This window comes from Pollicipes pollicipes, unplaced genomic scaffold (genome assembly GCF_011947565.3).
Source record: "Pollicipes pollicipes isolate AB1234 unplaced genomic scaffold, Ppol_2.1 Scaffold_3087;HRSCAF=3621_pilon_pilon_pilon, whole genome shotgun sequence".
In the NCBI taxonomy this organism is placed as follows: domain Eukaryota; kingdom Metazoa; phylum Arthropoda; class Thecostraca; order Pollicipedomorpha; family Pollicipedidae; genus Pollicipes; species Pollicipes pollicipes.
Window position 1 is genome coordinate 34,601,410 of NW_023596225.1, and position 13,349 is coordinate 34,614,758.

A 13,349-nucleotide genomic window follows, 5' to 3' on the forward strand; every position below is an offset into this window, starting at 1 on the left:
AGTTCGTTCCCTTTAACGATGCCGGACGGCTTTCAAAGTTAGCTGTCTTCTTTCATGTCCAGAAAGACCATCGAATTATTAGGCTATAGACTAAGCAAAATTGTAATGGGATATTTTCTTAGCCCTAACCTTGCAAGCCATCCCGGCAAATTGCGGTATGAACACAGCCTTTTCCGACCAGCCGTTAGAATACTGTAAAGACATGGCAAATGTAAACAAGTCAGTGACCTTAATCACAAGTCCTGTCAGTTGTCTGCTGCCTGAGCCAAAGTACTTTCGTGGCACATTTACACGTAAGAATAATAGTTACAGTATTGCGATAATATTAAGTTGCATGCTGTTTGCTGTTCTGCTTGTGAAGCTAACCACTAGGGTGACTTGCTTCTCATAAGTTGCTAACATTAGGCCAGTTATGACTCAGCTGGTTTCGGCTAATTTGAGGTTAATTTGTGGTGCAAGTATCAAGCACATTGCATTTCACGGTTCTTGTGGTTGCTTGCAGTATAAATTTTAATGCAGATCCTCATGCGCGGCTTTGCAAATGATGTGCGATATTGCAACAGTCATTTTCACTAATCATGAGATCGATTGAACTACGCGTCCATGCCTTTTGTGCATGACAGTCCATGTTTTGTTGCTAAGTACTCACTGCATAATGGTGATCCACCACTGTAGGTAGTCTGCACCTTTCCTTGAAAAAGTTTCCGTTGTTAACGACTGTTGAGCCCGCAAAACTATAGTATGTTCACCACTTTGAAACACTGAAAAAAAATGCTCACCTGTATGCCCATAGCTATTAACAGCGAACCCGATCGGTGGCTATCATTCAAACGGAGGAATCATAGAAAACATGCAAACGTCACAAAGCGCTAATGCACTCAGTTGGAATACTTCTCTTGACGCTATGCCAGTCCGAATGTGCCAAAATGTGATTCTAATCATGATCACAACGGAAGAGTTATAGGTTTTGTCTCCGCAGAAATCTGCAAAGGAACAGCTAAGCGCCCAGAGCCGAATGAAACACCAAAATCAGAGAAAAGAAAACCGCATGATGTTCCTGATCGGTTTATCAGTCAATGAATTGAAAAAGGCCACTGAAATTTATGCAAGTCCTTCAATGAAATTGGTATCGTTATGCCGTTATTCCATGACGCGATGGTAACCTTTTCTGTACAGCGGAAACTAAAAGCGATGCAACTCGTCATTTCGCTTTACATAACTCGCTACGGCTGATATCTACAGGGTGGCTTTCCATCTGGCATTTACACGTCCGCTGATCAGTTACCAGCTGACCCCATACTCTCCTTGGGCCATTACCGTCTGATCTTTTGCTTTCCGCGCCAGGTGTCATCTGACCTACGGTCGGACCATGCTGACCTCAGTAGAAGGCAAGTCACGCTAAGCTCGGCCTTCCGAGACTCACATGCCACTAAAACACAGGATCAGGCTTTTCTCTCTGCAGCCACGTTGGAGGCTACAATTAGTGGAGTGGTGTCCATTAATCTCCCTTTTGCAACACATGTTCATCTCCCGCTTCGCGCTCTGATTTGTACTTAGAGTATCCGCTCCCTCGCTGAAGGCGCACGATCGAAGTGTAGCAAGTCTCTTCCAGGTCACGTCATTTGTCCTAGGCGAGCTTTCGGTTTCCACTATGGTCCGGTAGATGAGCCGTTCAAATACCTTCCGCAGAGCACCGACAGCTGGCAGAACGCTTCTGTCTTTTCGGGCAAGTCGCATACACTCAGCAGGCGCTGGTCAGAAGTCGACTATTCCAAAGAGATAAACACACATATAAATGAGTAGAATGGTATTACAACGCGATCACGCAGCGTTTTAAGCTTCACAATATCAACAGATTAACATAGATAGATAAGAGGAGCCATCTGTATCGTCAAATTAAAAACCTCAGCAAGAAAAGCCGAGAGAAAGGACAAGCAAAACACTACCGGAACGAAGCAGAAAAAACGCACGGTGCTTGTGTGTCATTCTGCCGCAAATGTAGGAGGTACCGCTTGGTGTGTGAATTTCCTCCAGCAGTAAGCATTGGTAAGATCTGTGTAAACTATGGATAACTATCTACCTATATTTGTACCCGTGCACCCGTCCGCCCGTGCGTTTATGACTGGGCACGAATGATAGATGATGATGCTTTCGCATTGTCCGGCGGTTGTCTGCAGAAAAAAATGTCTTCCCTGCACTCGAAGAAGAGCTATTGAACTGCCCAAGATGGGTGCAAAACATCGTGGGTAACAATCAAGAGATCTGTTCCAGCATCAGATATGGTTCGATGCTTGGCGCCGTCATACATATGTCATCGTTACTGGTTTGCATGGTCATAGGATTTTAGAGACATATTGTCTAACTTGCTGTCTTCGTGTGCGCTGTTGTGATGTCATGCGCCAATCGAATTCCCTTCATGCCGGTCAGAGTCAATCCCTGCATTTAGCGACACATTTAATCACCATCAACGCTCACTTCAGGTTCATTCACAAATGTGAAACCCAAATCACTTATGCAGTCAGTTGGTGGTAAATTAGTCCACAAATGTAACGTGTTTTCCAAACGAATCACTTCTACTGACCACTGTCAACGTTAACCTCAATGAGCCGCATGGCTCAAAAAACTACAAGTTCATACAAGGCAAACACTCCTGGCCTCGACCTGAATCGACCTTGACCTGATCTTACCTTGACCGTCAAGCTTCGTTACATCATGGTAGGCTTATGACGCCAAAAAGACTAGGTTAAGTTTGACACTGGTGTGGAAGCTATACGACCTTTATTACGGGAGCTGCGGACACTGTAAGTCGTCAGGTAGAAAACAACTTATGGGCACGACGATCACTAACAATGTATGAGGTACTTATCATGGCCGGTGATGACATCAGTCACGTGATAGATGTGAAATGGATTTTCACAAGTCACAACAGTCTAGACGGTGGAAGATCGTTTGAGTTTATCCGATCTGATGACTGGGGTCTGAGGCCTGGGAGGGGTTTAAAGAACCCCATGTTCATGAGTTCGGGGTGAACGCAGTAGTCCGGGTGCGCTAAAGCTTTGTGAGGCTAGATGTAGAGTATCGTTAAGTGAGCACCAGCGCTGTGCGATCTGTGCGCTCTTCAACTACACGCTGTGCTGTGCCGGGTACCGGCCGATGATTTGAGTGAACGCTGGGGGCGCTGGGGACGGAGGCCCGACCGGCGACAGCCGTCCGACTTCTGTCCGCACCAGGAGCAGGAAATGGACGTCACTCGGCCGTCCGCGCCCGTCTGGCCCAGAAAGCCTTGCACTTTGGCTCCACGGTTCGTCGGAGCAGAAGGCTGCCCTAATGGAGCGATGCCAAGGACCATCGCATCAATATCAGGCCATTTGCTTTGGGACGCTTTTTTAGAGCACTGCTTTAATGCGTAAAAATGCGTTTAAATGACAACTATGAGTAGAAAATTGTAAGTACATGGCTACAACTGGGCTCGTGTGATATCCGACGCATGGGCGTCTTTTTAACTACGACTTATAGACTAGTTAACTGATGCAAGTGAATCGTGCTTTCCGTGGCTTTTAGAGGCAGTATCCATCTTCTTGTACTTTTCATTTATTGTTACATCAGACTCGTACGCTTTTATTTGTAATACCTGTTTTCTCGAAATCCTATTCAATAGCTCAGAATTTTTATTCGAAGTAGCCAACCCTGCGGGCAAATCTGATTTTACTTCATTTAACTTCTGCTGCTCACCACTGTGAAAGCAATAAATTTCATTTGCCTTGCCCTTCCAGCATGTGTTGTCTGTAATGTATGCAGCACACCATCATGTCAAAACGTTTGTGTAATTAATGCCACGAAAGTTTGAAACACTCTATTGAGACAAAAACACGAGAAAGCATAGAACTATCGTCCGCGAATTCAACGAAATGTTATACTATGTCTTGGCGTCTACTATTGACTTTTTGCACGGTGACTGTTTTCGAGGCTCACTTTGGCTTTGAAATGGGAGTATCACATGATCCATATGATCCACTGGTTGAAACTTCAGCCAACCAACTTATCGTTAACAGGTTCTTGCCCTCTGGGCCAATCACAAACTTTCTTTTATTCGCACCAGTAGAGGCGTGCACGGTCATTGTCATGACAACGATGGTGACAACCACAAGGGGCAAGCGTAGTACCATTATAAAGCGTTGACAGCTTTATTTGGGCTAGCACATAATTTAGGCGAATGCTCCACATTTAAAGATGTCAAGCCAAGCATTAGATATCATGAAATAAGCTCACTTGTAACTACTGGCATACTTTTAATTGGAAAATACTGCTCTGGACAACGCAATTTCTCTGTTTAGTAAGTGTGCTCCTCGATACGTCATTGTTTGGTTGCGTCATCGCACCTTGCATAACATTAATTGAGTGCTAATTGACGGCCGTTATATCTGGAAATCGTGCACACAAACACCAGCTATGCAGGACTTGACAATCATCTTTTTCTTGGTCTTGATCGCCGCATAGCTAATGAAATGGCAGAATTTGAATAACGTTGTTATAGCGTCATGGATGCCTGAGTGAGATTGAAATAGCCTCCCACAAATAGTCTGCACATCTTCGCGGGCGTGCAGCTAACAAGAAAACTGGAGGTGCTTGGGTCCTAAGAAGAGCAGAGCTGTGGACTGCACCGAATGCTGTTCAAGATGGCTATTTCAGCAAAAAGCCCCTTACCCTTGCGGAAAGCTTCCTTTTAAAATTAATATCCTTATTATGTATTGACGGTGCTGCAGTGAGACAACCTAGTGCTATTACCAGACATAGATAATTCTGAGGTTTCACAAGAGTATGTTTTTGAAATATGCCGTAAAGGTTGGACGCTCGCTGTTGCGGTACGCTGGTGTGCCGAAAGGTGCTGACTGGGCTGAAAGGAAGCATAAACAGAAAATACCAGTGTTTTAGTGCAGCCAAGTCTAGATGCTGAAGATCATTATCAGCGGTAAGAGCCCTATAAACTATTGCTGATTTCTTTACCACTTGCAATAAATGGAGCAAAGTTGAGTGTGGCATGTTTAAATGACTATGGTGAAGTGCTGCATGCCAGCGAGCGAAGCACCAGTTAGCGTCCGCAGCGAACTAGGCTCCATCGGACACATTTCTAAATGTTCTTGAACTTTAAACACTTGATTGTGACAGCATCCGCGAAGTTGATCGACTGGTAGCTATCAATCAAGCCCATGACTGAGCAATGGGCCAACACTTCCCTGTTGTTTGCCAAGCGGCTAGATGGTCGTCAGTCCAGAGCCAAACGCATGGGCCGGAGTTGCTCTTCCGACAACGGACGACTGCAGTTAGCTCAAACTCGATGAATGGACGCCTCACCCGAGTCGACAAACTTTTTCCGATTGTTTCTGAGTTAGTTCGATGCGCCAGTTTGACCCAACATAGCGGTGCTGGGCCAAGGACGCCCAGATGGTGCAGGTGACGGCCTCCAGCCCGCTTCTTTGCCAAACTTTCCCACTTTTACCCCTACCATGGTGAACGATGGCCGATAAGTAAGGAGTTATGGGCATAACTGAGCTGCGTATGAAAGAATACGGCGTGACGGCGTAGAAATTGAGGAACAACACTTGCTCCTGCCCTTCACACGGACGTGGGTGAGGGAAACTCGAGACGGACAGTGAGATCGTGACCAAAACGATAAGTATTAATGTAAAGACACTGACTGCCTCTCCCGGTCGTCCCATCTTATGCATTCATTATGCAGGTCATTCAAATACGTGGAAGCTTACTGATCACTGCTTGTCAATCCACGGGGTCTCCTCATAATTCCAATCGTGTCTTTGAAAATGGACGCATCGAACTATCCGTTCGAATCCACTACCTACATTTTCATCGTGAGTATTCAAAGGTAATAGAAGCTTAGCAACCCCAGGTGTTCACCCGGGCTAGCCAATACCTCAAGCACAGAATACCGATTTGATGTGTGCGCATACGTGTGTATCTGTAGCCTCACCTCAAACCACAAATGTCGCGTGTTATTAACAAAACCTGACTGACAAATGGCCAGTCAGCGATTCTTGCGCGCGTAGCACGGACAAGTGTGGTAGGCTGCGGTGAGCCGAAAGCCTAGGAGAATTACTCCCGCCCGAACACACACCGCATCTGTGTACGCAATGACCGCGAGTCCAGTAACGTCGTACTTCTCTGCGTCCTTTCGGGGCCCGAGGATGCCGTGGTTTTCTGACGGGGTCTAAAGTCCGGCGACGCCGTGGTTCTCTGACCCGGTCTAAAATCCGGTGATGCCGTGGTTCTCTGACCCGGTCTTAAGTTCAGTGACGTCGCGGCTCTCTGACCCAATCTAAAGTCCGGTGACGCCGTGGCTCTCTGACCCAGTCTTAAGTCCGGCGATATCTCGGTTGTCCGCCAGTCGCCCGTCGGACCGGTGGCGCTGCCGTCCCCTGACAGTCAGCTGCTTCGCGCAGGTGCATCACGATGACCAACCGCGCCGAGAGCCGACATCTGAAACGGATCCGCTCCGAGGACGGCGAGCCGGCGCCGCGCAAGAAGAAGCGCGCCGAGCGACCGCGTCCCGACGACGGCACCGCCGCGCGCGACGCGTCGCCGTCGACGCGGGAGCCGGCGGCGCGGGACCCGGCGGCGCGGCCGGCGGAGCCGTGTCGGCCGGAGCCGCGCACGCTGACCGTGCTCGAGGCGCGCTCGGGCGGCGACGAGGTGGTGCGAGTGGTCAGCCCGGCTGCGGAGGACAGTCAGCCGCCACCGGAACCGGAGCCGGAGCCGGCCGGCGCCGAGGAGCGGCGCGAGCCGTCGGCCGGGCTGCTCTACAACCCGCTCGACGACCTGCTCAAGATCGAGACCGAGTGCGCGTCCATTCAGTCGATGGCGCGTCACTGCGAGCGCGGAGGTGCGCGCACGGCCGAGCGACCGCGGCGGGGCGAGGCGCCGGCCGCGGAGACCGCGCCGCCGCCCGCCGCCGCCGCCACCGTCGCCGACCCCGGCCCCGACCCCGACCGCGACACCGGCGGCCCGGCGGCGGCACCCGAGGGCGCGGTGGCGGCCCAGCCGTCCGAGCCGGCCGCCGAGGTCGGCGCCGGTGGCGCCAAGTCCCCGGCGACGGGCGGCGGGCCGCCCACGCCAGCCGCCGCCGGCTCGCCGCCGTCCCCCGGCTACGCGCCGCCGGGCTCGCCGGCCACGCCCGCTGCAACGGCGACCAATGGCAGCGCCGCCAGCCCCGGCCCGTTGGCCAATCAGCGCTCGCCGTCGGCGGCTGGCAGTCCGCTGTCCAAAGGTGGGTCGATGCACGCTGCCACCGATGCCGCGGCCACCGCCACCCTTCGTGGATTGATTTGCCACTCACCTGTCTGCCACGGCCGCCTGACCGGACAGCCGAATGAAATGCACTCTGCGAAGATGGAAAGGCTATCAGAAGTTTGTCACATGTCAGACGCGGTTTCGCCCCGTGGCGACGCTTCGCTAAATTTTAAACGACCATAGGCTTTGAGAGACTCTATAGCACGCGCTTACATGCAAACGGTCTGTGATTTGCTCGAGACGAAGATGAATCGAAAATCTTTCCGGAGGCTTTGTGTGCTTATCCTATGAACGAGGCAGACGCAATCCACGGCTAGATGGTGCAACTGGATTTCAACATCCGATCACAAATGATCTTTAAGCTGAGAGGTGCAACAAACTTTTATTTGTAAGCCCTTGACGTCAGTTAAGAAAATCAGTGTTTTCCACACAGAAAGCACTTGCTATCCTACAGCGTGAGTCCAACTTCTACCGGCCGTACACCGCCGCAAGTCAGCGGACTCAGCCGACCTCGCGTTTGCACGCCGCCACCAGCCGATCCGGCCGCGCCTGAGCGTGCGGCGCGGGCGTCATCGAAACCGCGACCGCAGCCCCTGAGAGCCTTCGACCGTCATCGCGTGTCGGGCGTCGCTCGTTCTGCCTTGCGGTTGTACGGGGCTATCAAAGCAGCGCGGCGAAAAGTTGGTGGGCCCGCGGCCGGCGCGGCCACCCGCGGCCCGCTCCCGCCGCCAGACCGAACTTTGTCGGCCGTCGGCCATTTCCGAACCGGGCGGCGGTGGGCCGGCCATGCATAATACATGCCTGGCCGAGCCGCGCTGTAAATAGGGGCGAGCTGATGAGCTGCCGAGCGGCTGCGTTCGCAGAGAGCCGGCTCGCTGGCGCGGACGGGGAGCGTGCGCCCACAGTGGCTGCGATCGCAGAGAGCCGGCGCACTGGCGCAGGCGGGGAGCGTGCGCCCACAGCGACTGCGTTCGCAGAGAGCCGGCGCACTGGCGCAGACGGGGAGCGTGCGTTCACTGTGGCTGCGATCGCAGAGAGCTGGCGCGCAGATGGGCAATGTGTGCCCACTACCACCGCTGGAATCGTGATGGTCGGACGTCTCTGGGCGGTGGGCGAGGGTCTGATTTCAGCTGGTTGACGCTGGCTGGAAGCTGGATTTTTCAAAAGGCAGAGTAGCGGAGGAGGGCTTTGTATTATGCGGTTTGGTGGCACAGTTCTGCGGTCTTCCACACTGTACCATGTACTATGCCAAAGTCATCTACTGTCATTCGCTCACCAGTGCTCTTATCATTCTCTCCATCCTGTCGCAAGCGGGAGTCTACCTTCTCCACTGCTTGGCATCAGGCTCTTATCACCGTCTACACTCGGCGTTCTTCCACGCATCGCAAACGCTGTTCCGCAATGCAGGCGGTAATGCGGTACAGTATACCACTCTCGAGCGCCGGGCAACAGCATACTCGGCGGCAGGCGGGCGACGGCGGTAACACGCAGCGTCGTCGCGGAAATGGGCGTCAACCGGTGCCCTGAGTACCAAACGCCTGGTCAGCCAGGGCTCTCAGAAGCTGCCGGTAGGCTCTCGGAGGCTGCCGCTACACCAGGGTCGGCAGCTCCATGACAGCTGCCACGGGTTTTAACAAGGCCAAATGCACAGGAGGCGCAGGTTGGCGTGCAAAGCGGGGAAGTGGGTACATGAACAGTCGCCCTCTATGAATTCCTTAGCATTGTTGCTATATCGGCTACATGCTAGAAATGAATAAAACGCTCGATTTCTTCTTTTTTGCGTGATCTCTACACCCCGGTAAGCGCTTACTATGACATTCAACGTGCAACTATCAACAACTTTGCATTCATGACTCGCACCTGCGGCCATCTCAGGTCTTGAACACCCGTCTATTGGCAGTGGTTGTGTCGGGCATGCTTTTATTCATCGACCGTTCATTAGCCCAGGGCCTGGTGCTTGCGAGTGCTGACAGTCTTTCCAGTTTTAGGCTGTCATCAATCACTTTGAATTAAGTTATCCTGTGCCAAATTGTGCTGACTGGCAGTAAGCGTGCTCCGCTGCTGTAAAGATTGGCCTTAGATACAATCAGTTTACAGCACACATAAAATGTATTGCCTATTTTTAGTTCAGATTCAGAGTGATTTGATTTCACAAACATCTCTTTGGAAATACTGGTGCACAGCTGGAAAGAAGAAGCCAGATAATTTTTCTTCTTTTTACAAGCCACAAAAGCAAAAATGACCGCCCTGGCACATTTTAAGGCTACGTTTTTGGATGCAGGTCACAGTGAAGCAGTCATGCAGCGCATGCCACGCATTGTGCCTGGACTTAATCGCGCGCGCCATCCAAAAAGGGTTATCCCGGATTTTTGTCCCTTCTTAGTGACCGGGTGTGCGAAATCCAGACATTGACAGCCGTAAGAACCTTGATACTGGGAATGCATGACAACGTAGGCCCTCCTGCCATCTATATTTTAGGCTCTGTTGCTTTTTCCAAGAACGAACGTTCCAAAACCGCGAGTACATCTGACATCTGACATCTGAGGCGAGTTATGTTTTGTTAGTGTCTGCTCTACTGCGGTTATTATCATTGTCTGCTTTACTGCGATTGTTATCAGTGTCTGTTTTAATGCGGTTGGTAACAGCTGCTGTGAACAATAAGTGAAAAATGCAAAAAAAGTGGGACACTCCGTTTAAAACAACTGCGATTGCATTGAGCTGGTTCTTTACCTATCAGCTTAGTAACAGTACATGTTAAGCATCACAAACACTGCCTCAGGAGCAGAGGAGCTTAAGATCCCTAACGAGTAGAAGCAGCTTCCTTCCATAAATCATTCTGTTCCCATGTTCATATTAGCAGTGCATCTGGTTGCATGCATTTGCATGACTTTAATATTGGAGAGTTAAAATTAGGCGTTGGTTGAGCAACTGCCATGCACTTGATGTAAAAGGGCACCTGGATGCAAGTCAAAGTGCGTTAAAACAGGAAGCCATCCCATGCCTAAGGTTCCATGAATGATCCATGCCTGAAATATTTCACTTTGCAATAAACACGTTGAAAAAGAGAACTGCTCAGGGACGTAGTTTTGCAAAAGAGCTGGAGAGGGGGGGGGGGGGCAGTGAAGCATGATGAAGCTGCCACCTAAAATTCTCAACTTTAGTTTTTCTCCCTTTCTTCTCAAAGCTCGGGGAACAAGAGTCAAAGTTGGGAGGGGAAAAGCAGAGTTATTGTTAAGTATATTCTTCCCTGAGCATATAACGCAAAACGAAAATTACATCAGTTGTGCTCAGCAGGCAACTTTTTCCGTCCGTTTAACAAAACATGAGTTTTTAGGGAGTTTTGCTGTAATGACATCCACGACAGATATCCAAAAGCCTCACTAGCATGTCTCATACCTAGTCTCAGCACGAGTCTCAGTGCCAGATGCGCCTAAAGTTGGCCATTTGCCAGCCCACTCGTCAGGCCAGGTGTGCTTAGTAAGGTTCTCATTCATTGAATCCAACGTCGCATGACAAGAGCACTTCCCGACATTTGCGCAACGGGAGGCGGGCATTACAACTCAACGGCTCCCATTTTCTTTTAAAACGTTTCTTACTTGAGCCATTCGCGCATACAATGGCTCCACCTGAAGCACGAATAGCTCAATTATATTGGCTGGAATCCAGATGGTTCATTGAAACACAACAGGAATAGACCCGGATTATGTCCCCTGTTGACCTCTTCCCCATTTCATGTCGCAGGGAACGACAGTGGCTGCCAAATGCAGCGAGTGCATTTTGAGAATTTTTAAGATACACATTGTAAAGTCTGCGCTCTGCTCCGGTTCGCTGATGAGTTTTTTGTTTCGGCTTTGGCGAGAGAATGTCAGCCTGTTTTGGTAAGATGCAATCATCTCTCAATGTCATATATAATCTCAGCTCTACTTCAGTTCATTGCAGTAAGCTCTGTTTTGCATTCATGAGAATCTCAACGTCATTTCGGCCTGGTAGTGCCCAATTCCATTTTTCTGAATAGAAAAATCAGCAACGTTTCCTTGGTACGCAAATCGGCCGCCTTCCTCTGATCTGTTAGTTCGCTCAATTCCTGCGAGGGGATGTCAACCAGGTTTATTCCTCTGTGGGGAAGTCAACTATGTTCTCCTGACGTGTGTACCCACTCTTTACCTTCGAGACGGGAGTGGGCTCTATTCTCCTAATGTGTGCACCAGCTCTATTCCTCCGAGGCGGTAGTGCGATTTATTCTCCTGATCTGTGAAGCAGCTCTATTCCTCTGAGACGAGTCAGCTCTATTCTCCTGATGTGTGAGTCAGCTCTATTCCTCCGAGGCGGGAGTGCGCTGCTCTCCTGATCTGTGAAGTAGCTCTGTTCCTCTGGGGCGGGAGTCAGCTCTATTCTTTTGATGTGTGAGCCAGCCCTATTTCTCTGAGGCGGGGATCGGCTCTATTCTCCTGATATGTAAACCAGCCCCATTTCTCTGAGACGGGAGTGGACTCAACATTTTTGATGTGTAAACCAGCCCTATTCTCTGAGGCCCCACGCTCAGCTCCGGGGTCAGCTCCATGCTCCGGATGTGTGGATCAACTCTATTCCTCTGATGTGTGCCTCAGCTCTAATCACCCGGCGCGTGCCTTCCTGGCGCGCCCCCTCTCATGCGGGAGTCGGCGCCGTCCAGCGCGTCCGCCGAGGTGCCGGCCGGCTCGGCTGCCGCCGGCGCGCTCGTCACCGCACCGGGCCGCCTCGCTCGCCGCCCCGTATTGATCGTCCGTTATTGAGAAAGTTGGACAAAGTTCGAGCCATTCGAGAATCAATCTAGGGGCCGCCAGGAGCAGCCGGCTGGAGTCAGGTAATTTACATTGGAGGACAGATTCACCGCGCCGGGCCGGCTGCCGGCGGTGCCGAGTCCCGGATGAGGGTCGGATCGGGTCGGGTCGGGTCAGGTCGCATCAGGAGCTAGTGGACTGGATCGTTGACGGTCTGGCTGTGACGACAGCCTGAATTGCGCCGCTGTGGCTGTTGCTGTTGGTCATATGCGTCGCTATCTATATGGCAATATATGTTGAAAACGGACGGGTCCCAGAAACGTCACCAGGTTTTGTTCATTCAGAGATTGGGTCTACTAGTTTTAAGCTTTATGGCCCCTACAACGGGGATATTTTTCGATTGCCAAAAGCGACTTCCCTATTCAGACCAATACACAACAAGGGAGTGTTTGCCTCGAGCGCACTGTTCGGTTTCGGCACGCTGGCCTATGGCGCAGCGGTGTCGGCACTACGCTGCGATGCTGGTGCAGCTCTTGTGTGCGGCATTCTATAGCGCCGAAGAGGAAGTCGAAACTTCGCAGAAATACTGCGGCGTAAGCGACCAAATAACATTGTCTATTAACAGATTCTGCAGCCATCTATGCATTGAACCAATTAAAATGTGCGCTTGATACAACGCTCAGCGTTGTGTCGTTCTGGGGATGCCGTGTACTGCTGATCATTCATGCCTTAGAGATTGCCTATCAATCAGGTAGCATAAACTTACTTATTCGGCCATATATATATATATATATATATATATATATATATATATATATATATATATATAATTCAATAGAAGCGTCAGATCTGGGTCTTACATTTCTGCAGGCTTAAAAGCAGCCTTGTGCAAAGCGTGGAACCATTTGCATAACTACCCGGACAATAGAGCCTGGTACCGGGTTGTTTGTCTCGGCTTCCGACCCTGGCTCGTGCTCTTTCCAAGCCAGAGAGCGCACGGCACAGAGACCTGTGCAGGGCGCGTTCCCCACGCCTCCTGGCGCTGCCACGGGCAATGCCTCACCAGGGCCGACGGCCGGCGGCAGCGGCGGCAATTTATGACCAGAACATGTGCCCCCTTTGTCTACCGGCGTAATTAACGAGCAATTCGCCACGCTCATTTGGTGGCACTCCTCGAGATCTGAATTTCAACTGCGGCCACCACAAGTGCGGCACTCCCTGTAAATCACGTTTGGGCGGCGACTACTGGGCTAGAACGCCACCGCATCGGCAGGCTCAGCAACGCAG

The 13,349-nt window shown here is 51.0% G+C and overlaps 1 protein-coding gene across 1 annotated transcript in view; it reads left to right on the forward strand.

The window, feature by feature from the left end:
• The window catches only part of LOC119090063 (myelin transcription factor 1-like protein), an 80,135-nt gene that overhangs the window by 57,747 nt on the left and 9,039 nt on the right, over positions 1-13,349 (forward strand). The window contains exon 4 of the mRNA XM_037212857.1: positions 6,456-6,590. Within this exon, the coding sequence (XP_037068752.1) occupies positions 6,456-6,590 (135 nt within the window). The remainder of the gene's footprint in view (positions 1-6,455; positions 6,591-13,349) is intronic.